General features: G+C 42.1%; 2 protein-coding genes across 2 annotated transcripts in view; one reads left to right on the plus strand and one right to left on the minus strand.

The window, feature by feature from the left end:
- Window positions 1–26,680, plus strand: part of IL36G (interleukin 36 gamma) — a 195,763-nt gene that overhangs the window by 62,861 nt on the left and 106,222 nt on the right. The gene's annotated exons all lie outside the window — the stretch shown is intronic.
- On the minus strand, window positions 15,702–22,568 carry IL1B (interleukin 1 beta). Its single transcript, XM_021697328.1, has 7 exons — window positions 22,490–22,568; window positions 21,973–22,037; window positions 21,376–21,427; window positions 19,527–19,731; window positions 18,844–19,008; window positions 17,496–17,626; window positions 15,702–16,532 (listed from the first exon to the last, which is right to left on the minus strand). Exons 2-7 carry the CDS (start codon window positions 22,020–22,022, stop codon window positions 16,323–16,325), a joined length of 813 nt encoding a protein of 270 aa, XP_021553003.1. The 5' UTR covers window positions 22,023–22,037; window positions 22,490–22,568; the 3' UTR covers window positions 15,702–16,322.

Consider the following 26,680-nt stretch of genomic DNA (forward strand, 5'->3'; position numbering starts at 1 on the left):
TGTTAGAGAATGGTCGAGTTTCATTCTTCTGCATGTGGCTGTCCAATTTTCCCAGCACCATTTATTGAAGAGACTGTCTTTTTTCCATTGCATGTTTTTTCCTGCTTTGTCGAAGATTATTTGACCATAGAGTTGAGGGTCCATATCTGGGTTCTCTATTCTGTTCCATTGGTCTATATGTCTGTTTTTGTGCCAGTACCATGCTGTCTTGGTGATCACAGCTTTGTAATATAGCTTGAAATCGGGCAACGTGATGCCCCCAGCTTTGTTTTTCTTTTTCAACATTTCCTTGTTGATTCGGGGTCTTTTCTGATTCCATACAAATTTTAGGATTGTTTGTTCCAGCACTTTGAAAAATGTCATTGGAATTTTGATCGGGATGGCGTTGAAGGTATAGATTGCTCTGGGTAGCATAGACATTTTAACAATGTTTATTCTTCCGATCCATGAGCATGGCATGTTTTTCCATCTTTTTGTGTCTTCTTCAATTTCTTTCATGAGTGTTTTGTAGTTCCTAGGGTATAGATCCTTTACCTCTTTGGTTAGTTTTATTCCGAGGTATCTTATAGTTTTTGGTGCTATTGTAAATGGAATCGTTTCTCTAATTTCTCTTTCTACAGTTGCATTGTTAGTGTATAAGAAAGCAACTGATTTCTGTGCATTGATTTTGTATCCTGCCACATTACTGAATTGCTGTATGAGTTCTAGTAATTTGAGGGTGGAGTCTTTTGGGTTTTCCACATAAAGTATCATGTCGTCTGCGAAAAGAGAGAGTTTGACTTCTTCTTTGCCAATTTGAATACCTTTTATTTCTTTTTGTTGTCTGATTGCTGTTGCTAGGACTTCTAGTACTATGTTGAACAACAGTGGTGAGAGTGGGCACCCTTGACGTGTTCCTGATCTTAAGGGAAAGGCTCTCAGCTTTTCCCCATTGAGGATGATATTCGCTGTGGGTTTTTCATAGATGGATTTTATGAACTTGAGGAATGTTCCCTCTATCCCTATACTCTGAAGAGTTTTAATCAGGAAAGGATGTTGTATTTTGTCAAATGCTTTTTCTGCATCAATTGAGAAGACCATATGGTTCTTCTCCCTCCTCTTATTAATGTGTTCTATCACACTGATTGATTTGCAAATGTTGAACCACCCTTGCATCCTGGGGATAAATCCCACTTGGTCATGGTGGATGATCCTTTTAATGTATTGTTGGATCCTATTAGCTAGGATTTTGTTGAGAATTTTGGAATCCATATTCATCAGGGATATCGGTCTGAAATTTTCCTTTTTGATGGGGTCTTTGCCTGGTTTGGGGATTAAGGTAATGCTGGCCTCATAGAATGAGTTTGGAAGCTTTCCTTCTGTTTCTATTTTTTGAAACAGCTTCAGGAGAATAGGTATTATTTCTTCTTTGAATGTTTGGTAGAATTCCCCAGGGAATCCATCAGGCCCTGGACTCTTGTTTTTTGGGAGGTTTTTGATCACTGCTTCACTCTTGTTACTGGTTATTGGCCTATTCAGGTTGTCAACTTCTTCCTGTTTCTGTCTTGGCAGTTCATAGGTTTCCAGGAAGACATCCATTTCTTCCAGGTTGCTCAATTTATTGGCATACAGTTGTTGATAATAATTTCTAATAATTGTTTCTATTTCCTTGGTGTTAGTCGTGATCTCTCCCCTTTCATTCATAATTTTATTAATTTGAGTCCTTTCTCTTTTCTTTTGGATAAGTCTGGCCAGTGGTTTATCGATCTTATTAATTCTTTCAGAGAACCAGCTTCTAGTTTCGTTGATCTGATCTACTGTGTTCCTGGTTTCTAATTCATTGATCTCTGCTCTAATCTTAATTATTTCTCTTCTAATGCATGGCTTAGGCATTGTTTGTTGCTTTTTCTCTAGTTCTTTAAGGTGTAGAGTTAGTTGGTGAATTCGGGATTTTTCTATTTTTTTGAGTGAGGCTTGGGTGGCTATGTATTTCCCCCTTAGTACCGACTTTGCAGTATCCCATAGGTTTTGGACCGATGTGTTTTCATTCTCATTGATTTCCATGAATTGTTTAAGTTCTTCTTTGATTTCTTGGTTTACCCAAACATTCTTGAGCAGAGTGGTCTTTAGCTTCCAAGTGTTTGGATTTCTTCCAAATTTTTTCTTGTGATTGAGTTCCAGTTTTAAAGCATTATGGTCTGAGAATATGCAGGGAATAATCTCAATCTTTTGGTATCAGTTGAGACCTGATTTGTGACCTAGTATGCAGTCTATTCTGGAGAAAGTTCATGTGCACTTGAGAAGAATGAGTATTCTGTTGTTTTAGGGTGGCATGTTCTGTATATATCTATGAGGTCCATCTGGTCCAGTGTGTCATTCAAAGCTCTTGTTTCTTTGTTGATTTTCTGCTTAGATGATCTGCCTATTGCTGAGAGTGGAGTATTGAGATCTCTTAGAATTAATATATTGTTATCAATATGACTCTTTATTTTGGTTAACAGTTGGCTTATGTAGATGGCTGCTCCCATGTTGGGGGTGTAGATATTTACAATTATTAGATCTCCTTGTTGGATAGACCTTTTAAAAATGATATAGTGTCCTTCTGTGTCTCTAACTTCAGTCTTTAGCTTAAAATCTAATTTGTCTGATATAAGAATTGCTACCCCAGCTTTCTTTTGAGGTCCGTTGGCATGGAAGATGGATCCCATCCCTTCACTTTCAGTCTGGATGTATCTTTAGGTTCAAAATGAGTCTCTTATAGACAGCATATGGATGGGTCCTGTCTTTTTATCCAATCTGCAACCCTGTGCTGTTTTATGGGAGCATTTAGGCCATTCACGTTGAGAGTGATTATTGAAAGATATGAATTAATTGTCATCATGTTGCCTGTGAAAGACGTTGTTTTTATAGATTGTCCCTGTAAATTTCTGTTGTATATCACTCTTGGGGTCTTTCTCCTTTTATAGAACCCCCCTTAATATTTCTTGTAGGGCTGGCTTAGTGGTCACATATTCTTTCAGTTTCTGCTGGTCTTGGAAGCTCTGCATCTCTCCATCCATTCTAAACGACAGCCTTGCCAGATAAAGTATTCTTGGTTGCATGTTCTTTTTTAGTACCTTGAATATGTCTTGCCAGCCCTTTCTGGCTTGCCAGGTCTCTGTGGATAGGTCTGACGTTATTCTGATGTTCCTCCCTCTGTACGTAAGGAATCTCTTCCCCTTAACTGCCCTTAAGATGGTTTCCTTGGTTCTAAGATTTGCGAGTTTTACTATTACATGCCAGGGCGTTGGTCTGTTTTCCTTGATCTTGGGAGGGGTCCTCTCTGCCTCTAGGACTTGAATGTTTGTTTCATTCCCCAGATTAGGTAAATTCTCAGCTACAATTTGCTCAAATATATCTTCTAGTCCTCTCTCTCTCCACCCGCTCAGGGATCCCAATAATTCTGACATCGGAATGTTTCATGGTGTCACTTATTTCTCTGATTCTGTTTTCATGGATTTTGAGTTGTTTTTCCCTGGCCTCCTCTTTTTCCTTCTTTTCTATTAATTGATTTTCTAGATCACTAATCCATTCTTCTGCCTCGTTTACCCTAGCTGTTAGATTATCTAGATTAGATTGGATCTCATTGATAGCATTTTTAAGTTCTGCCATTTCAGCTTTCATTTCTGCCCTTAGAGACTCTATGTTGCCATTAATTGATTTCTCCATTCTAGCTATTGTCTTCACAATTGCTACCCTGAATTCCATGTCTGACATCTTGGTTATATCTGTATCCATTTGTAAATTTGTTGCAAAAGTCAGTCTCTGAGTCTTTCCTATTTTGGGGGTTCCTCCTCCTAGTCATTCTGTTGAGGGGTGGTGGAGGGACTGTACAGAGTCCAAATTATTGACCACAACCCAAGCAAGATGCACCTGTTTTATAGGTTGCCGGCCTCTTGTTCTCCCAGCCTGTCTTCTGGGGGAGGGGTCTGCCACGCTGTTACTCAGGCAACCCTGTTTGGGCACAGTTGCCCTGGCCCCTGTGGGGGGGGGATGGGCTCAGTGAAAACTCGTTTTTGGGGGCTTTTGTTCTCTGACAGCTTTCCCTAGTGGCTTTCAGAGTCTGTTCCGAGAGTCAGAGCAGAAGACATCGTTTCCAACCCTCTGCCTCAGAGCAGAGAGATCGCAGTCTGTTCTTCAGTGAGCTCTCCAGGCCACAGTATCTCTCTTTCTGTCTGTGCTGCTATGAACTGCAGCGTCCTGGGTTGTGCGCCCCTCAGCAGTGCTCCCAGTCCTCACCTCCAGGTCAGGGAACAGGGGCACGTCTCTGCCCTTTGTGCTTCTCAAACTGCCAGCCACCCCCAGTTCGCACGTGCAGCCCTCCCGCTCCAGGTTGCAGTCTGTGGCTGCCCTAAAGTCCTTTCCCTGTTGCTACTGGTCTGCGAGTCTGTGGCCGGTCCCCAGCTCTGGAGGCTTTTGCACTTCTGTGTTATTTCACCTTCCCGGCACCAGCACTTATGGCAGCTCCCTCCCCCTTCCGCTTATCTTCGGATATGTGCCCATGGAATCACAGCTCCCCGCTTCATACCTCGAAATCAACCGCCTGCGATATTCTGTTTGTAGAGATCCCAATATATCTTCTTACATCTCAGGCTGATTTCGTGGGTGTTCAGAGTGGTCTGGTAGATATCCAGCTCAATTTCGGGGACCGGTTGGAATAGGGTCCCCTACTCCTCCACCATCTTTTCCTGAACCGCTTTTGTTTTTTTCTTAAGTATTTTCCTGGAGTTGTAAAGCCACTTAATACAGGGACACAGATCACAGATTAATCATCTGAGATGGTTCCTAGGCCAAAGATTCTGACCCTGAGGTTCCTGGATCAAAGATTCAGGAACTTGGTGTGAGTTATTGGCTTGAGAATGTGAGACACTGTCATTGGTTTCTTCTTGGGTAACTTGATGCAAACCACAGTCAATTCTTAGAGTCAATTCTTAGAGTTGGGACCAGACTGATAAGTCAGTGGGAATTGGTTTCACAACTAAGCTCCATGGACATCTTTCAAATGTCCCCCTGCCCAATTTTTATCTTAACTGCTTTCAACTTTCCCCACCTGATATAGATAGATGAAATATTCCCCCTTATCTGGGTCCTTGTTAATATCTTTTATTGCTTTATCAGCTAATTTCTAATTTCTTTAGTACCTGACTTTTTCCCCAATGTTTGCTGATGACTACAATTCTATACTCATTATAATGATTAATGGGTGTTTTAAAATCTCAGCATTCTTATGCATTTATTGCCTGTGATGGCATAAATTCTTATGCATTTAATACCTGTGATAGCCACCTTTCACAGCTGCCATGTGATAATGAGTAGGAGGGAGATGCCTCTCAGACTCTTCTAGAATCCAGTAGGACCTTAAAGGGGTTGAAGGTAAAGCACAACATTTGGAGCTTGTCAGAGGATGACTCCAAGAGGATGTGCCAGTGGCCAGGGCAGGTCAACCTGTTTGGTCTGAGAGTAATAGCTGGGCAATGAAAATGGTCCTGCTTAGGGAGCCAGGAGAGGAGAACCCAGTCTGTGCGGGAATAACAGCCACAAGGCCCTGAGTAGCTAGCATGACTGAGCACACTCTGTGCTGTCTTATTCAGAAGACAGGTGTGGTTAGGAAAGAGTTGCCTTGTATTTCTACCCCAGCCGTTATTGACCAACTTGCTCTGTATTCATGTATATCACCTCCCTTATGGGCTACTCCTGTAGACTTTGACTCCTGTAATCCTTCTTTTTCTCTCCTGCATCATTTCTCTCTCCTTCCTACTGACTGATTATATGAACCTCCCAATGTATTATAACAACTCCCATCTTAAACATAAAAATCCTCTTTTGATCCCATGGCCCCCTCCAGCTATCGCTGCATTTCTCTGTTCCTCTTGCTTCCCCTTTTCTTTTGCAGCAAAACTATTCAAAGGAGTCTTGCCTACTCACTGGTTCCACTTGCTTGCCTTTCATTCTCTCCTGAATCATTTCTGAGAAGGGTTTTGTCGTCAAGCTCTGTCCTCACTTTTGTTATGGCCACCTCCTCCTCTTTCTCAATGAATCCAAAGTCCAGGCCTTTATGTACTCGACCTCTCAGTATTGTTGGACCTGGTGGACCTACTTCTCCTTTACCCTCTTTCTCCCGTTGTCCTCTCTCCTCTCCTGGTTTTTCTCTCACCTCACTGGTTACTCCTAAATCTCCTTTGATGGCTCTATTTCTTCTTTTCAATCCCTCTATGTTGTTGTACCCAGGGCTCAGTCTTTGGCCATTCTCTTTTCTAGCAACTTACTCTTGTTAGGTAGTGTCAGGTGACCCATGACATCATAAGCCTTCTACATGCCAGTTACTCCTGAATCTGAATCTCATGGGAGATTTGGATTTTATATTCTCATGGCTAACGGGTATCTCAAATATAACTTAGCTAAAACAGAACTTCTGGTTCACTCCTTCCCCCCCGAACAGGATACCTGCTATTTCCTGAGGCTTCCCTATTTCTTTAAATACCCCCATTTACCCACTTCCTCAGCTCTCAAACCTTTAAGTCCCCCTTGAATTCTCCTTTCTCTCATCTCCTACATTTACTCCATCAGCCAGTTCTGTTGTCTCTATGCCCAGAATATATACCCCATCACCTATTACCCTTGTCCAAGATACTACTATTTCCTGTGTAGTCCATTGCCACAGCCTCCTAACTGGTCTGTCTACATCCACTTTTGTCATCCTCTCTTCTTGTCTCCAGTGTCCATTCTTCACACAACAGCAAGAGTGATAAAAAAACATCAGGAGATCATCCCTTCCATGTTTAAGAACCTCCAGTGAGGGTGCCTGGGTGGCTCAGTTGGTGAAGCGACTGCCTTCAGCTCAGGTCATGATCCTGGAGTCCCGGGATCGAGTCCCACATCGGGCTCCCTGCTCAGCGGGGAGTCTGCTTCTCCTTCTGACCCTCCCCCTCTCATGCTCTCTGTCTCATTCTTTCTCTCTCAAATAAATAAATAAAATCTTAAAAAAAAAAAAAGAACCTCCAGTGGTTTTGTATGACATACTAAGTCCCAACTCCTTATAGAGACCTGGCACCTGCCTCCCTATCCTCCTCTGCAGCCCCTCTCCCCTGTGCTCATGCTGCTTCAGCCACGTTAGCATTCTTACTGTGCCTTATTCATGTCAAGTCCACTTCTGATCTTGGGACCTTTACATCTAGAAATTCCCTCCTCTTGGCACACTGTTCCCCCAGATCTTTGCAAGATTGGTACCTTACCTATATTCACGTCTCTGCTTAAGGCACTTTCTCAGAGGGACCTTCCCTGACCTCCTCACTTAAAATAACACCTTTCATTGCAACCACCCAGTTATTCTCTATCCTATTGCTGTGTTTAGTTATTTTCCTATCACTGATGATGAACTGAACCACATATGCTAGAGCTGACTATCTGACCTTGACCCTACCCTGCATTATTACAGAGGAAGAAAAAAGGTCAGAGGTAAGAGTGGGCCCAGGCCTCCCACTCCAATCTTCTCCCCCTCACAATGCAGCAGAGCTCCATTAGGTGCTGTCACTATAGTCACCTGACATCCTGACATCAGCTGTGGTCATTCTTGGCATTCATCCAGTCCAATAAACAGCACCAGGGCAGACAGCCACATGAGTAGCAGAAAGGAGGCCAGACTGACCTTCACTTCCCATTGTACATTTGCCCTTCACCTACTTTTCAAGAAAGATGAGAACACCAGTCTTCCCACACATTCCTAACCTTATGAAGTTACATTGCCCTGGGGTATCAGAGCCCCTGGGTACCAAACAAAGGGAATATCTCAGTGTCCAGTGAAGGACTCTAAGGACTTATGCAGCTTGGGTGATTTCCATTTCTTTTTTTTTTTTTTAATACTTTTTTTTTAAAGATTTTATTTTTTTGTCAGAAAGAGCGAGAGAGAGAGAGAACAAGCAGGGGGATTGGCAGGCAGAGGGAGAAACAGACTCCCCACTGAGCATGGAGCCTGATATGGGACTCTATCCCAGGACTCTGGGACCATGACCTGAGCTGAAGGCAGACGCCCAACCAACTGAGCCACCCAGATGCCCCAAGATTTCTATTTCTATCTTCCAACAAAACTGAAGAACTAAATAAGTTGTTGATTAATAAGTCATTAAACATAATTTTGATGATAGATGACTATGTGATTTTAGCAAGTAACTTAGAAGGATTTCAAAGAATTGTATGACATTGCTATAATAAAATTCTTTTCATTCCTATCTATGTATTACTTATATGTACGTTTTCCCACTATTTACATTAAAAAAAACAGTAAGAATAGGATAGTGTTCAACAGGATCATTCTAATTATGAGTAATATATAAATATATGAAATAACTTTATTTTTAAAGATTTTATTTATTTATTTGACAGAGAGAGACACAGAGAGAGAGGGAATAAAAGCAGGGGGAATGGGAGAGGGAGAAGCAGGCTTCCCATGGAGCAGGGAGCCTGATGCAGGGCTCGATCCCAGGACCCTGGGATCATGACCTGAGCCGAAGGCAGACGCTTAACGACTGAGCCACCCAGGCGCCCCATGAAATAACTTTTTTAAAAGCTTCGTCTCATTGGGGTGCCTGGGTGGCTCAGTCGGTTAAGTGTCTGACTCTTGATTTCAGCTCAGATCATAATCTCAGGATTGTAAGATGGAGCCCTGCATCAGGTGTAGTATTGGGTGTGGAGCCTGCTTAAGTTTCTCTCCCTCTCCACCGCCCCCCTCAAAAGCTTGGTCTTATCAATATATATTGCTAATAATCAACATTCATAATATATTATGAATATATTATATATAATAATATTATAAATATTATTTTGATCAATTGTGTACTAACAATAATTGTAATGATGACTCAATCTAGAAGAATTTTTAAAAAAATTCAACATCCTATGGTTACATAAAAAATAAGTTTTTTTAAAAATTAGGTTTTTTTTTTTTTAAAGATTTTATTTATTTATTTGACAGAGAGAGACACAGCGAGAGAGGTAACACATGGAGGGGGAGTGGGAGAGAGAGAAGCAAGCTTCCCGCCGAGCAGGGAGGCTGATGCGGGCCTCGATCCCAGGATGCCGGGATCATGACCTGAGCCGAAGGCAGACACCTAATGACTGAGCCACCCAGGAGCCCCTTAAAAATTAAGTTTTGACTGAAAACATTTTTTTAATTTAAAAAAAAATTTTTTTTGCTTTTATTTTTATTTTTTAAATTTTATTTTATTGTTATGTTAGTCACCATACAATACATCATTAGTTTTTGATGTAGTGATCCATGATTCATTGTTTTTGTATAACACCCAGTGCTCCATACAGTACGTGCCCTCCTGAATACCCATCACCAGGCTAACCCATCCCCCCAACCCCCTCCCCTCTAAAACCCTCATATTGTTTCTCAGAGTCCATAGTCTCTCATGGTTCATCTCTCCCTCCGATTTCCCCCCTTTCAATATTCCCTTCCTTTTTATTAACATATAATGTATTATTTGTTTGGGGGTACAGGTCTGTGATTCATCAGTCTTACACAATTCACAGCGCTCACCATAGTACCTACCCTCCCCAGTGTCCATCACCCAGCCACCGCATCCCTCCCACCCCCCTCCACTCCAGCAACCCTCAGTTTGTTTCCTGAGATTACGAGTCTCTTATGGTTTGTCACCCTCTACAGTTTCATCTTGTTTCATTTTTCCCTCCCTTCCCCTATGATCCTCTGTCTTGTTTCTCAAATTCCTCATATCAGTGAGATCATATGATACTTGTCTTTCTCTGATTGACTTATTTTGCTTAGCATAATACCCTCTAGTTCCATCCATGTTGTTGCAAATGGCAAGATTTCATTTTTTTGATGGCTGCATAGTATTCCATTGTATGTATATACCACATCTTCTTTATCCGTTCATCTGTTGATGTACATCTAAGCTCTTTCCATAGTTTGGCTATTGTGGACTTTGCTACGATAAACATTGGGGTGCATGTGCCCCTTCAGATCACTACATTTGTATCTTTGGGGTAAATATCCAGTAGTGCAATTGCTGGGTTGTAGGGTAGCTGATTGAACACATTTTTATTGTTACAAAGAAGTATCATAGAATGATCAGTAAAATGCTTTTAAGCATAATATGTATTACATTTTGATAAAATTTCATGGGGGAAATGAATGGAAATATCAGTTCAAGAAAAAAGGAATCTTGTTAATTTTCACCTGTTGAAGAGGAATTTGTTCATGTAATTTTTAGATGGATGACAGTAAGAAACAGTTACTATGGTATTAGGATTTTGTTGGATATGTTTACAAGTGATGTAACAGTTTTTTTTAAATGTCAAATTTACAATATTCCAGAAATGATAACATTTGCAATTAACTATTTAAAATTATAAAAAATTTTAGATTTTAACCTAAAACATGTATGTTGGCAAAGGGGTGAGGTCATAGTTTTTCAAAACTGTCATAGGTGATTTATAAACTAAAATTTTGGAAGACCAACATTCTAAAAGGATTAGGGCCCTGGAAGGGCCTTTTGGGAGGGAATTGGACTTGATGCTCTAGAAGCAAGGTCCATGATGCATCAAGAGGACATCACATACTTGGGACAAAGGTCTTATCCCTATGGCTAGGAGGGCACTGAGGCTCAGCTACCACACTTGACATCTCTTCTAGGTGTTCCTGCTATGTTATATTTTAAGGCCAAATCATAGTGTGTAGATGCTCCTGTATGTATCTGGATTCCACATATCCCTCTGCTCCAAGGACTCATCCAAACCCAGCCTTCACATGCAAACCACATGGATGGACCCTTCTGGCTAGGGGCTTCTTCAGGTTGACTTGCTGTGTCAGGATGCTCAGGTAGTGCCTGGGAGGACTCCCTTGGCTCACACTTCTGATCCCTGGCAGACGAAGGATGTCATACCTTTTTTTGGCGCTGAGGGCTGATGGCTTTGGGTGCAGGGAGGGGCTGGAGAGAAAGAGAAGCATTGATTCTTTCAAACAGCCTATGTGGAAGCTCAGGTCAAAGACAGAAGTGGCTGAATACCAGTAACAACTTATACCTTGGTCCCCAGAGGGCCCCACTTGCCCAAGGACAGGCTTTACCTGGACCCCTCTATCTCCAGCTGCCCTATTTGCCAGAAGGTGAGATATTCTCAGAGACAGAGAAGCCCCTGATTTGAGAGAGCTGCCCAGGTCCCTGGCACACTCCTTGCTCCTCCCAGACCTACCTTTCCTGGTCCACATGCTTCATTTCATGGTTTTATGACTTGCCTTCCAAGAGGGATTTTAGTTTTCATGATTATTTGTGTAAGCAAACAATCATACAAATAAGAAAACATTGCTTCTGGACTTCCCAGGGGGGAAAAATCTAATCACTTGGCTTCTGTCCAAAGTGCCAATTTAGGAGCCAGGATGTGGGTAAGATATGATAGAACTGGGAGGAGGCTCTGACTGTGGTCCCACACCCTGGGTGGGCATCACACCAGTTCTCTAGGTCATTCTCACCCTGGCTTCCAGTTGAATCAGATGTTTGTGGATAATTCAGCAAGGCTGTACAGGGGGATGAGGAACGGGCAGGGAGGAGATCTGTACAGAAGACATGCTGACTTATTCTTCCGTCACTGACCGTGACATTGTAGCAGCCATCCACCCCCAACCTGCCTTTCAGACTAGATGTGCTCCCACATACCATTGCATCATGTACCTTCCCCCCAGCATATACTGGCTTACTCCAGCCCAGGCATATAGGATAAGCCACACCCTAACCCTATGGACTCAAATTTACAAGCACTTGCCTCCTACTCTCCAGGTACATGGGATCTCCTTGAAAGCTGGTAGGAGCTGTGATGATATGGTGTGTTACCTGCCAGAGGTACAGAAAAAATTGACTTTTTACCCCATTGTAAAGACTTCCTACTTGTCATATTTCTGGTAGAGTTGGGGGAGGGTTCTGGTTCTCTGTACTCAAATCATTTGGTCTTTTCCATTTAGAAATAGGCTATTTCTCTTTTCCAGGATAAGAACACCTAGTGCAGAGAGAGGGAGAGCTGTTATCAGGGAAAGAACTTGGCTTCAAACCAGGAATAGGATAGTCTTTGGATGGTCAATTTTAGACTTTGGCTTAGTTCCAGGAATTGAAACTCAGGCCTTTTGAACATTTTAATGCAGAGGATTTTAAAAAATTATATAAGTAATTCACAAATACATTCTTCTTATAAAAAATTCAAACATAAATAAAGCTAAAGTTCCTCTTGATAATCCCTTCCCCTGTGCCCCCCTGCCCCACCATAACCACTATTTTCAGTCTAGTCAATACCCTTCCAGAGCTCTCTGTCTTACATACTGTTAGAAGCATACGGCCATGCAATTTGGATGTGCAGTACTTTTTTCTTTTATGTGAATAGTATCATCCTATACTTATATCAATCATCCTGTACTTAAGGTTTTGCAGCTTGACCTTTTCTGTCAATGATTTGTCTGAATCTTTTTCCATTTCAGCACTACTTATTTTTATTTTTAACTTGCCATGGTTTATTTAACCTTTTCCTTACCCGTAGACATTTAGGTTGTTTCCAGTTTATTTTAACTTTTTATAAACAATTCTAAAATAAACATCCTTGAAATTGTTTCTTCAGGGAAGACACCAAACAATGGAATTGCTGAGCCATAAGTCATGTTAAAAATAAATTAGACACTGCCAATTTTCTCTCTAAAATGACTGTAGCAATTTACACTCTCATAGATGATTTGGAATCTGGCTTCCTCACAAGGTTAGATGGCTTCACATTTTGTCATTCTTTCTCATGTTCTCCCTTTTGGACCTGTGAGAGGTGGGTGGAATTGTTATCAATCAACCAAGGAAAGGGGACAGTATCATTGCTAGGACTCCCAGGGGTACTTCTGCTTTCTTCCCTGGACCAGCTGCCTACCTCCCACCAGCTCTATCGTATACCGGGGAATGAGCGCCACTTGGGTACCTTCCCATCCTTTGCACTGCAGTTATGAAGCAGACAGAGCAGGTTGTAGGGCCTCCATCCAGCTCCTGTGCCCTAGCTTGGAAAACTGTGAAGGAAGAGGAGGAAAGGGTACTAGGAGTGAGCTGCTGACAACTGGGACATTTCAATTATGTCAAATATATATGACTTGATAATAACTATGGAAATTATAAATGAACATCCCCTTTGGCCCAGCAATTTATATATATATATATTTTGACAAATATCTTTTATAGATGTTTACCATTTTAATTCTAAGTAGGTAATATATTCACATGATTAAAAAAATCAAACTGTAGATGGGGTGGCTGGGTGATGGACTTTGGGGAGAGTATGTGCTATGGTGAGCACTGTGAATTGTGTAAGACTGTTGAATCACAGACCTGTACCCCTGAAACAAATAATACATTATATGTTAATAAAAAAAAATCAAACTATATAAAAAGTATCTAGAGAAATGTCTTGCTCCCACCATTGTTCCCTATATTTTATTCCCCAGCCCCTCACAGCTACTTTTAAAATTACTTATATATCTTTCAGAATTTTTGAAATCAAATACAAACACATTGGAAAGTACTGTCTTATTTTTCCCCCTGCTCTTTGTTACATAAGTTAGTGCACTATAAACACTGTCTGCCTCTTGCTCTTTTTTAGTTACCAGCATATCTTGGACAGGCTTCCATATTGGTGTGGAATGCTTTCTGATTTTTTGAGAGAGGGAGGGAGGGGAAGAGAGAGAGAGAGAATATCTTAAACAGGCTCCATGCCCAATATGGGCTCAATCTCACAACCCTGAGATCATGACCTGAGCTGAAATCGAGTCAGACACTTAACTGACTGAACCACCCAGGTGCCCCTCTGATTCTTTTTTATAGCTGCACGGCATTCCATTGTATGGATGTCCCATAATTCATTTAGACAGGCTCCCATTGATATACATTTGGGCTTTTTCCCCAATCTTTTGCTTTTACAAGTTATATGCAATTAATAAATTTGATCATGTGTCATTTCACATGGGTGGATATACATAGGATAAATCACCAGAAGTGAAATTGCTGGGCCAAAGGGGATGTTCATTTGTAATTTTCATAGTTTTATCAAATTTTCCTCTATAGCAATTGTACCAAGTTATACTCCCACCTATAATGGTTAAGAGTGGGGGTTTCCCCAGTTTTCCCAACAGAGTGTGTTGTTAAACTTTTGATTTTTGGTAATCTCATAGGAGAATGTTGATATCTCAAAGTACTGTTAATTCAATTTTCTTGTCATAAGTAGTATTGAGCATGTTTTACTTTGTCCACGATCTAATAGTATTTCCTTTTCTGTGGACGGCCTGTTAATATATTGTTTGTTGGATTTTTCCCAGTTCATGTTTTTTTCTAATGTTTTGAAGGAACCATTTATATATTAAACAAATTACCCCTTTGCCTGAGATATAGTTACAAATATTTTTTCCTTGGGTTGTTTTTGTTTTGACTTTGCTTCTGGTGACTTCTGCAATTCTGAAAGTTTACTTCTTACATCATTTATTATTCATTTTTTGCTCCATGCTCTTGATCATACTGGTCCCACTACTAAGAGTACCCTTTCCCTTCTTTTCTTTTTTTTTAATTTAATTTTATTATGTTATGTTAGTCACCATACATTATATCATTAGTTTTTGATGTAGTGTTCCATGATTCATTGTTTGTGTATAACACCCAGTGCTCCATTCAATACATGCCCTCCTTAATACCCATCATCAGGCTAACCCATCCCTCCACCCCCCCTCCCCTCTAGAACCCTCAGTTTGTTTCTCAGAGTCCATAGTCTCTCATGGTTCATCTCCCCCTCTGATTTCCTCCCCCCCTTCATTTTTCCCTTCCTACTATCTTTTTTTATTTTTTTAAACATATAATGTATTATTTGTTTCAGAGGTACAGGTCTGTGATTCATCACCCCTGCTCATTCTTTTAGGTCTGACTCATATGTCGTCCTCCTTAACCCTGTCCTTCACAGTAGATGTTGTCTTCCTGGCTGCTCCTTTCATACTTAATCTTACCTCTGTTTGCCACATTGCCTTATTTTTGCTTGTATCTATCTGCCTCTCTCATCTAACTAGGAATGCCCTACCTGTCTTGTTTCTGTACTGCCAGCTCCTAGTACATAGGATTTACTTAATAAATGTTTGTTGAATAAACGAGTAGAGAAATTGTTGACAGTGGTTACCACCAACACTTCGTCCCTTACTTCAGCTGATCCTATTTTTCAGATGAAACTTGTGTACCAAATATCTTTTGTGGAGAAACAGAAATGAAGGGGAGGGATAGGTAGGCTTGTTTTTGCTGGTTAGTGATGTTCCTAGGTATTTTGCCTCACTCAGTGATGAGGAGTGGGCTTCCAGCTTCCCAAGGAGAACCCTCACGGGACCATTTATCTTCATTTAATTTTTTTTAAAGATTTTTTTTTAATTTATTCATTTGAGACACAGAGACACACAGAGAGAGAGAGCATGAGCAGGGGGAGAGGCAGAGGGAGAGGGAGAAGCAGGCTCCCCGCTGAGCCAGGAGCCTGATGTGGGGCTCGTCCAGGACCCTGGGATCATGACCCGAGCTGAAGGCAGACGCCTAACCTATCTGAGCCACCCAGGCGCCCCTCCATTTATCTTTACTCTTCTGTGCAGATCCAAGAAAAGGCAATTACCACATGGAAAAAAAAATGTTTTTTTCAGTGAAATTTATTTCAGAATCATTGAAGCAGTGTGGTCATACTTAATCATTCATAAATATTCCTATTTAAACAATCTGAGCTTATACACTTTTCAGCATTGGTGAAAGGACTTGATATAAAGATGGCACATTAGTGCAAATTAAATTCATTTCATAGCTATTAAAGAGTGGGCTCTTTCACAGACACTGATGCTTCTTGGCCCTCTTGACTTAAATTAAATAGAATAACCCACCAATAAATAAATAAATAAATAAATAGTTAAGTGGTTGTTCATCAGGAGCTGGGCACAAAGGACAGAGGGTTTCTTTGAACCTAACGTGTAATGGCCTCTGTCAGGCTGGCTTCGAGTTAGTAGAAGAGATGAGAGGGACCTGACTCAGCAGAGGGGGTCTGAGGATTGGCCCTGGGAAGAGGGGGCTATTCCACCTGGTTGGTAGGCAGGAGATCTTCTTAGCAGTGATTTAGGGAAGGCAGCTGTGCACCGATTAGATAATGAAGTGAAGTGTGCACTCATTAGATAGTGAAGTTCCACTTGAGGCCATGTTTAAACCCTTCTATTCCCCTTCCACTAGCACTAAGGGTTACTCAGCACTTGTGGACTCTCTGGGTACAGGTCACTAGGAAGATAATTCCATGGTGAAGTCAGTTATATCCTGACCACCTTTGGTATTTCCCAAGAAGACAGGCATTGCTTCTGCTTTAGAGGTGCTGATATACCAGTTGGGGAACTGGGAAGACTCAAATTCCAAGGTTTGCTTGACTTCTGTCTTGTTGAAGACAAATCGCTTTTCCATCTTCTTCTTTGGGTAAACGCTGGGGTCTAACATCTGCGGCAAAACAGAAATAAGAATTTTTATGAGGGAAGGGACAAAGACACTCTGGGGTTATTCTCTGGTTCAGCTAGAGAGGAAACTGATGAATCATAGGACGAGGATCCAGACTCCTGATTTATCTTTGTGACCCCAACTTTCTGTGTAGTGACTGAAAGAGCCCTTACTCTTTTCTGAAACTTACTATCAAATGGTAAGGAGCATAATATAGGTGGGAGTTTTATTAAAAAGTGAAAATTGGATTAAAACTTCTAGGAGTAGCTAGTTTCCGGGGACTTTTGCTGTATTTTTCTTATGGCCCTGGCTAGAATGACTTCAACTTAGAAATGAAACTTTTGTTGGGAAAGCTGGTTGGGGGTGGAGTAGGGTGGAGGGTGATTTGGGGAGTGGAGGAGATGACAGGTGACACTCCCTTGAATTGATTAATTTCCCAAAGTGTCATTTATCAAATGGAGTAACCCTAACAATGTTATAATCCTTCTAACCCTAACATTGTATCATCTGTTGGGTGATAACAGTGGCAGGACATGGGCACCTGGGTGGCTCAGTTGGTTAAGTGACTGCCTTCGGCTCAGGTCATGATCCTGGAGTCCAGGGATCGAGTCCCGCATCGGGCTCCCTGCTTGGCGGGGAGTCTGCTTCTCCCTCTCCCACTCCCCCCTCTTGTGCTCTTTCTCTCTCTCACTCTCTCTCTCAAATAAATAAATAAAATCTTAAAAAAAAAAAAAAACAATGGCAGGACATAATAATATCAGCAAAATGACTTAATTTTCTGTGGTGGGAGTGAAAGTTGCATACATCTAATAATTACATTAAATTTATTTACATTTATGCAAAATTAACAAGTAGCTCTGCTCCCAGATTCCCTGGGGAGGAAAAGGTGGTTGTCTTGGAAGTAAGTGAGGCCTAATGGTGTTTGAGAGGAGCCTGGGAAGCCTTCAGCCCCTGGTACTCACTTACCTCTAGCTGCAGGGTGGGCTTCCCATCTTTCATCACACAGGACAGGTACAGATTCTTTTCCTTGATGCACAAGGCCACAGGTATCTTGTTACTATTTTCATCCCCTTGCACAAAGCTCATCTGGAACACCGCTAGAGAAAGAAAAGGGGCCTTGTGGTCAGGAACACACAGCAGTGCAGAGTTGGCCCAACCACTGGACCCCAAGCCCAGGACTCATACAATTAACATCTTCTGTGGGAACCCACACTGAGGTTCTCATGGCCTAAAAGATGGGATAACTTGGCTTCCCACAGACAATAGCAGGGTTAGTTGGTTGATTCTTTTCTCCAAAGAAGGTCTGGGGGTTTCTTAGAGCCTCATCACAGTGGCAATGAAGAATTAGGGAGTCTAAGTTTTGAAAACGGAAGGAAGGAAGCCATTTTGTGACTGTGCCCATCCAAATGAGCAAAACAATTTGATCAATGTGAAAGGCAAGAAAAGAGGTAGAAGGGCTCCCAAAAGAAAACAGGCACAAATCTGTTTCAGACACATGGAACAAGTGGGAAGAACTTGGGAGAGGGGACGCTTAGCTGGGAAAAGTGGCTCCAAAGAGACACTCATTTTAATCTTCCTTAGTCACAGCCATCTCATTTGGGGGCCTTTAGGTCATGCTCACAACCCAGTTCTAAAGAAACAGGTTTGTCCTGGCCTGGCTAAGATGCCTCTCTCCAAGTTCAGCAGCCTTGGAAGAGAACAGGCTGCTCCTTTCAGCTGCTCCCTTGGCTGTGCTCCTGCATACAGGGTTCAGTGGCAAGGTGCCAGGCAGATTTCCACAAGTAATCGGCTCTCCAGACTTGAAACATTTGCTAGTTACAATACAGAGAGATAAGTTCCTGCTTGTCAGTAAAATTTCCCTATAAGGAGCCATCTGGTATTGGGCGGGCAGGATGTTAGGGTTAAGGGGGCAGGGTTGGGAATGAGGATGGACACATTATCTGTTCGCCACTCTAGTTTCAACCTCAAGAACAGGAAAAAGGAACCCACAGGCAGTTAGGTCATGTCCATCAAATGACCCCTTTCTAATGGAAGCATTGACATTGCACTATCATTCAAAGACTTGGCTGGACAATGGTCCTGGGTGTACTTGAGCATTTTAATTTCTCAGAGTCTCATCTCTTGTTGAAAAATGAACACACTAAGGGAATCAATCTGGTGTTATTGCTAGGACCAAAATAAAAAGTTTACATGTTCATTATTATGTTTTTTCATTTATGTTCATAATTTGCCTTATTGTTCTACTTTGTTAAAAATGTGGAGAATTAGCAAGCAGCCAGGAGGCCAAGAAAGGAATCAAGATGTCCCCAGTTACCTTGTTGGTTTACATTACTCCCATTGAGGTGGAGAGCCCGAAGCTCATATGAGTTATACAGCACCAGGGATTTTTGGTTTATGTCCCGGAATTTACAGTCCAGCGATTGCAGGCGTGCATCACACACAAAGGCATCATCATCATACACCTCACAGACGACGGGTTCTGAAATATGGAGCATATGTGTTGTTTAGGAAGAGAATTGGAAGGGCAGGCCAGATGATAGAAGGCATCGGAGTTTGTTTTTTTTGAGGATATCCAAGTATGCACAGCGGGAGTTTGATCATAACAATTGTGGGGAGAGGGTGGGGTGTGTGAGAACACTGGACCTGGCACCATAAGATGTGGATTCAGGCTTGCTGTGGACTAGGAATAGAGCTACTCACATAAAATGGCAATGGCAGTAACACTAGCCCAACGAGGACATTGTAAGACTTGCAGGAAGTAATGCAAGTGAAAGCCTCTGAGATTGGTGGAGTGACTGGCAAATGTGAGTAGTTATTAAGGTCTTACTTTAAGAATAGTGTCAACTAAAGAGATAATTCATTTGGTTCTAGGCTCCTCTGTTTTTTCTCTCAATAGTACTACTTTTAAAAGGCTTCAGCTTCAGGGTAGTTTAGTTGACTGTTGAGTTATGGACTCTGAGAAGCAAATGACCAGAGATCTCCTGTGTCAGTAAATACCTTCTTCAAAGATGCAGCAAAAGACATTCTTCAGGTCATCATCCTGCAGGGGCTGTGAGCAGGGTAAAGATATCTTCTTCAGCTTCTCTAAAGCCACAACGACTGACACGAAATGCCTCAGACTCTTGTTTTGGAGCTGGTGGGAGATGTGTAGCTGGATGCCCTCATCTTCCAGAGATCTGTTGTTCAGGTCTTGGAAGCAGCACTGTAGAGAGACCAAGGAAGAGTGTGTTAAGGTGGTTGGGCCAGAGAACTGTTTTTACATCAGAGAGGCCAAAGGGGCCTTGGAGATAACTGAGCTTCTAATGTTAAACTCTCTTCTCTCTGAAGCCCAGAGAGGTTCAGTGGTTTATCCAAGGGCATGTGGCAAGTTAGAGGCAGACCCAAAACCAGAATTGTGGGCTTTCTTGTGGCCTATATGGTATTCTTCTAGAATAAAACCCATGTCTACCTCATTTATCTTTTTTATACACTGCTCCACCTAACCATAAATTTATACCTTCTTACCCTTTGTGTCTTTTTGTATCTCTAATGCTTTAACACTATGTATTTAATTCTTCATGTTAATGATGATCATAACATTTTCCATTCATCTATGTTCATTCAACAAGTTTTTAAGTATTCTATACAAGTTCCCTCTTTTTTTTCTAAACACTGTCTTATAAGCATTCTACAAATACTTAAAAGTGGTTACTATTTGTGAAATATTTTCCCACTTTCCTGTTATTCAGAGAAACTGTGTAACTGTATGAAGGCTTACGTGCGGTTGCCCTGGTAGCATGATAATGGTTTGAACTCTCAAAGGATAAAGAGGCCTTTAATGGCACAGAGGAAAGCTGAGTGTGACAGAAGTTCCTGCCCAGAGCTGAGGCTCCAGATTAGAGTGAGCCAGGCTGCTGGAAGGAGCAGTGGAGGTAAAGGCCAGACAGAGAAGCCACATACCCCACCCAGGGCTGGAGTAAACCAGTGGTTGGTTTTAAAACATTTAAAGAAATGTGCTTTTTACAAGAGTAGGGACTGGATTATTAGGCTGGGGGAGGCTGCCAAAAATTGGAAAAAGAAAAAAAAAGTCAGAGAAAAGTAGCTGCTTGCTCATCTGTCTGACTGACCTAGCTGGGTTGATGGCTGTACCACCTTGGAAAGTCATCAGGCCTCATAGAGAAGAGAAGGGACAGCTCGAATGTTAAAATGGTTCCCAGTAAGGTTGAGAGTCAGAGAAACCCATTTCCAGGGATAAACTTAGCCACCACTGACAGTATTTCAGAATTGAATGTTACAGGATGCCAGGAGCTCAAAGATCATCTAGTTCATTCCCTTTATTTTTCAGAGGCCCAGAGGGTGAAGTGGCTTGTTTAAGGTCAAACAGCAAGTGAATGAATTTCTTTCAGTTCCTAATTCATCTTTTTGTTTATATCATCCACATCTTATTGTCATAAGCTCCACCCCAGGGAGGAAAAACAGAATCTACCTTTAAAGGGGGGCAGGCATATGTTAATTCCCAAGGACTTAAGTGATTTATGTAGGCAGAACCCTCTCCTAAAAGGAAAATCAAATTTGCATTGCAGCCTTGGCTGCCTTCCTAGCAAGACACAGCAAACTTTATCACCACTGCCATTCCTCCTTGCCCTCCGCAAGCATAGCCATCATCACCAAGCCTTAGTGAGTGATGGTGGGAATGGTATAGTGACCAAGTCAGCATGCAGTGCCATCTGTGTCTGTCTTGCTGGAAGAGGTAAAAGTCCTTCCATCACAAAATACCATGGAAACAAGCGGGCCTAGAACCCTTTTCATGGAGCCTCTCCCATGTCAGAATCTCACCAGGAGTTACGAGCTAAGCCCATGGTCTCACCTTCATCTTTCTGGGGCCATCAGCCTCAAAGAATAGGTCATTCTCGTTGTCACTGTAATTAAAACAGAGAGATTGCTCAAGTATGTCTCCCAGACAGTTTTCTTCTTCTTCTTTTTAAATTCCCTGCAAACAGTCTTCATTATTAATAGGAAACTGCAAATGGTATGTCCCTTAAAGTTGCCGAAAGTTGCTGGCAAGTTTTGTGGCAGTATACATGGAATGGCACAGGAGGCAGGGCAGATATCTTGGGTACTCCCTATTGGATCCTGAGACCTAACTTCCACCCACTCCACATCTGAGCCTTTCCTCTCTCTCAAGCCAAAATTTGCCAAGAGGTCCCCTGTATTGTATGCTTGGAATCTTTTTTTCCTATTTGCCATCTGCAGGAAGCCCCTGCAGCAACAGCATCTGGATGGCCTCTGGGTCCAAAGACTGGACTTGTGGTGGGAAATCAGTCTTTAAACCAGGTTAACTTGGAGCCATGCTTGCCATGGGAAGAGGCAGTTCGGGGGACAAATCTGGTCTCCAAGCACAGATAACACTCCACTCTTGAAAGAGGAGCACTGCTCACATTGCTGGCTCAGTGTCCCCACTGACCTGTAGTAGTAAGACATCATTTCACTGGTGGGTTCAGGTACTGTTGCCATGGCTGCTTCAGAAACCTGTGTAAAGAGGAGAAAATGAGCGACTCCTGCCATGCCAGTCTCCATAAGAGCTGCCTTCATATGTGATTTTCCCTTAGCACCTGGCACATGGCAGGCATGTAAAGGAACAATCTTTAAATGAGTGAGTGAATGTATGAAGAGCCTTCCTTTGGGTCTAGAGGAAACATTTGCTAAACCAAACCCAAACCAGGAGTGTATTTGTTAGATCTGGAGCAGAGACTTTGACACTGACCTCTCAGATGTCTGCTGCTACATAAGCAATACTCATTCCCAGAATATTTCACAAATCTTAGCCATAATACATGTGGCATTTTTGTAAAAAGCCCAGCCCTCAGGCAGAGAGGAAGGGAGAGAGGGAGGGAGGGAGAGAGAAAGAGAGACAGAGACAGAGAGAGACAGAGAGACTTGACTGGAACCTAGTCATAAAGAACAGTTAGTTCAAGTTGTACCTGAATAGTGAAGACTGGCTGGAGAGAATAGAATCCTGGAGTGGACCACTGTGCCTCGAAGAGCTATGCCATCTGCCAATTTCTACCTCACTTTTATGTTCTTTAAAAGCAGAAGTGGAGAGCTGAAGAATTTCCCCTTTGGTTAACTGATTTCACAACCAAATTAAAAAAAAAAGAGGATCAATGGGAACTTCTGGGGGAGGGTAAACTGAAATAATTGTCTAGCCCATGGAAGGGCAAGTGGTAGCAAATGATGACACATTTTTACAAATGTGTCATTATGCAAATATATATCGTTTTTCTGACAACTGTTACACAAATGATGTCAATATTAAAATATAGGATTTTCCGGGGTGCCTGGGTGGCTCAGTCGTTAAAGTGTCTGCCTTCGGCTCAGGTCATGATCCCAGGGTCCTGGGATCGAGCCCCGCATCGGGCTCACTGCTCGGCGGGGAGCCTGCTTCTCCCTCTCCCACTCCTCCTGCTTGTGTTCCCTCTCTCGCTGTGTCTCTCTCTGTCAAATAAATAAATAAAATCTTAAAATATATATATATATATATAGGATTTTCCTGGTTAGAATACTATTTTAATTTAGGGTCTCTGGAACAAAATGGAGAACACACAGATACCTACACGAACAGGCTCCTTCACTCATGCATTGCACTTATATTTAGGAGCCTTCCCACTTGGAGATGGATTAAGGGGTATAAAGAGGTGACAGTAACACTTCCAGTCTGAACTGAGGGTGCTGTTCTCTACTTTGGGAGCTCAGGGTTAATTACAGAAGCCTCTGGGGAGACAGGTGTCCTCCTAGGATGGGACAGAAAATATATAGTTGTGCAGGGATTCAGGCTCCTGATGGGGCTGGGAGAACCTTGCAGAAAAACTCATTCAACCCTTTCAGACCAGGTGCTGGTACCCTAGACAGTTACACATGCAGTCTGTATCAATACTTGATGAACACTGAATAAGCCCGGATTAAAAATGTATTTGAAAAGATTATGAATAATGATGTAGGAAAGAACATTAGGGTTCAAAGCCGATGGCCAAGAAAGAATTCTTGAAATGTCCTTGATGCAAAAGGTGGTTTTATTAAAGCACCTTCTATTCTGAAGTTGCCTTTTTGTTTTGTTGACTGTCTCTTTTGCTGTGCAGAAGCTGCTCACTGTGACATAGTCCCCCTTGTTTATTTTTGCTTTCGTTGCTTGTGCTTTTGGTGTCGTATTCAAAAAACCATTGCCAAGACTAGTGTCAAAGAGCTTTTCCCCTACGTTTTTTTTGCAGGAGCTTTACAGTTTCAGGTCTTACTTTTAAGTCTTTAATACATTTTGAGTTAGTTTTTGTAAGTGGTGCAAGATAGGCATCTCCAATTTCATTGTTTTGCGTGTGAATATCCAGTTTTCCCAACACCACATATTAGAAAGACTATTTTTTCTCCATTGAGTATTCTTGACTCCCTTGTTAAATATTAGCTGACCATATATGCATGGGCTTATTTCTGGGCTCTCAATCCTGTTCCTTTGTTCTATGTGTCTGTTTTTATGCCATTACTATACTGTTTTGATTATTATGGCTTTGTAGTTTCGTTTGAAATTAGGAAGTGTGATGTCTCTAGCTTTGTTTTTCTTTCTCAAGATTGCTTTGGCTATTTGGGGTCTGATTCCATACATATTTTAGGATTTTCTCTCTTTCTCTCTTTCTTCCTTTCTTCCTTTCTTTCTTTCCCTTCCTTCCTTCCTTCCTTCCTTCCTTCCTTCCTTCCTTCCTTCCTTCCTTCTTTCCTGAGAAAGAGAGCATAAGCTGGTGGGGGGCAGGGGCAGAGGGAGAGAGAGGAAGAGAATCCCAAGCAGGCTTCCTGCCCAGTGCATAGCCTGACGTGGGACTCAATCTCACGACCACTGAGATCATGACCTAAGCCAAATCAAGAGTCGGATGCTCAAGTGACTAAGCCACCCAGGTGCCCTAGGATTGTTTTTTTTTCTATTTCTGTAAAATATGCCACTGGAATTTTAATAGTTGTTGCACTGAATCTATAGATGGCTTTAAATAGTATGGACATTTTAACAGTATTAATTATTCCAGTCCACGAACTTGGGATATCTTTCCATTTATTTGTTTCTTTTCTTTAATTTCTTTCATTAGTGTCTCAGAGTTTTCATTGTACAGATCTTTCACCTTCTTGGTTAAATTATTCCTATTTATTTTATTGTTTTGATACTATTATAAATGGGATTTTCTTTATTTTTCTTTTAGATATTTTGTTGTTAGTATATCAAAATACACCAGACTTTGTTGAACTCAGAGACCAGCAGAGTACCTGCCCAGAGTACTGCCCCAGGGTAGCCTTCACATTTGTAGGATGATTGAATGACCAGGTTATAAACTGTGCATGGAGCCTAGGAATGGGGCCTTCCCCACCCCTTTTGGCACATCTATATTACAGCACTTATAGCACTGAATTGAAACCTTGCTGGCTTATCTGGTTCCCTTAGGAAGCTGTGAATTCTTAGAGCTGGGTCTGGCATAGTGACTGGTATGCAATCTGAGGCAGTGAAATTTTCTTGCCTGCATGGGTGAGCAGGAATTTGACAGTGTTTTCCCTCAAATGAGCATATGCTACTATGTGCCAGGTACTGTGCTTGCTCTGTGTTGTCCATGGGAGAAAGTCCCTGACTTTTCCAAGTAGGAGGGAAATAGACTCTACTGTGGGGCAAGGATTGCCAGCAAGCTGGCTTACCAAACAGCCCTCTGATTCTTAATTTGGTGCCTAGTACCTTGATATCAGGAAGGCAGACACAAGAATGCCATTTTTGATAAGTTATATGTTCCACAGGCAATCTAAAAGCTGCATCCTGGGGGCGCCTGAGTGGCTCAGTAAGTTAGGCATCTGCCTTCCGTGCAGGTCATGATCCCAGGGTCCTAGGATCGAGCCCCGCATCTGGCTCCCTGCTCAGTGGGGAGCCTGCTTCACCCTCTCCCTCTGCCCCTGCCCCCCTCTTGTGCACGCATGCTCTCTCTCTCTCAAATAAATAAATAAATAAAATCTTAAAAAAAAAAAAGCTGCATCCTGTTCAATACATCAATTTTTTATGAGTTTGGTAAGCAATAGTCAGTTCCCAACTCTGAACCTTCATAAAATCGGATGTCTGGTTCTGCAGACACTTTAGAGGCCCTGTCTAAGGAGCCTGATGGACTTTTCTGTTTTACCTCCACAGGCTTCACTCCATAAATTAAGCAGTGGTCCCCAAATTTCATTGAAGGAACTACCATCTTCCTCAGAGCCTTTATGCTGGGGTCAGCAAGACCTGGAGGTCTGATAGCTCTGTGGGCTCTCCTGATAGAGAACACAGAGATGCCCTCAGCCTGTTGATGTGATTAGAAGCTGAGTGAAGTTGGATGAAAGCCAGTGACAGAAAGGGAGGTGTGCAAGAGACTCAAGCGTCATTTCTGAGTTAATCCATTCTGTTTCTAAGGATTTGAGATTGAGGTCAGGAATCTTGAATCTACTTCTACATCTTTTGGTATCCAGGGTGCATAAGTTCCCATTCTTTTTACTCAAGGGAAATTTTGGAGCCATGGGGCAATACCCCTTGACGTAGTAGTTTCTACAGTTCTGCCATGTCTCATCCCAGCCCCATAGCCTGGACCCCAACCTGGCAGCATCCTGTCCATCTCAGGAAGTGAAACTTCTTATTGTGTCAGGCGAGCATGTTGCACAATGCATGTATCAAGCCCTGTCTCTTCAAGGAGGCTACTCAGGCCATAGCACTTCCTTCCAGTCCCTAATCAACAGAAAACTTCTCACTACAGAAATAGTTGCACTGGGGGAGGGCCTGGAAGAGTGACGATGATGTAAATGGCAACGCAAACCCAAAAAATGAAACAAGCAGAAGTGGGGAGTTGGCAATGCCAGGTTGTAGTGGGAAGCTCCAGTTTTGGGGGGATTCTTCCCTCTTGAGTCACTCAAGCCGTTCTCACCTGCAAGTTGTCCTCTACACTGGCAGGTCATTTCTCCAACACAGGAGACTGGCATTTATTCAGAGCAGCAAGTGCCTTGATACTATCTTATGCCTGATCAAAAGCTTCTAGCCTCTCTTAGCAAGATTGGCCTCACCCAAATGGTCTTCAATCATTTTGAGCAAGAGGACAAATAATCATGGGTTAGTTCTTATATTATCGTGTGTAGTTATA

The sequence above is a fragment of the Neomonachus schauinslandi genome, chromosome 10 (genome assembly GCF_002201575.2).
Source record: "Neomonachus schauinslandi chromosome 10, ASM220157v2, whole genome shotgun sequence".
In the NCBI taxonomy this organism is placed as follows: Eukaryota; Metazoa; Chordata; class Mammalia; order Carnivora; family Phocidae; genus Neomonachus; species Neomonachus schauinslandi.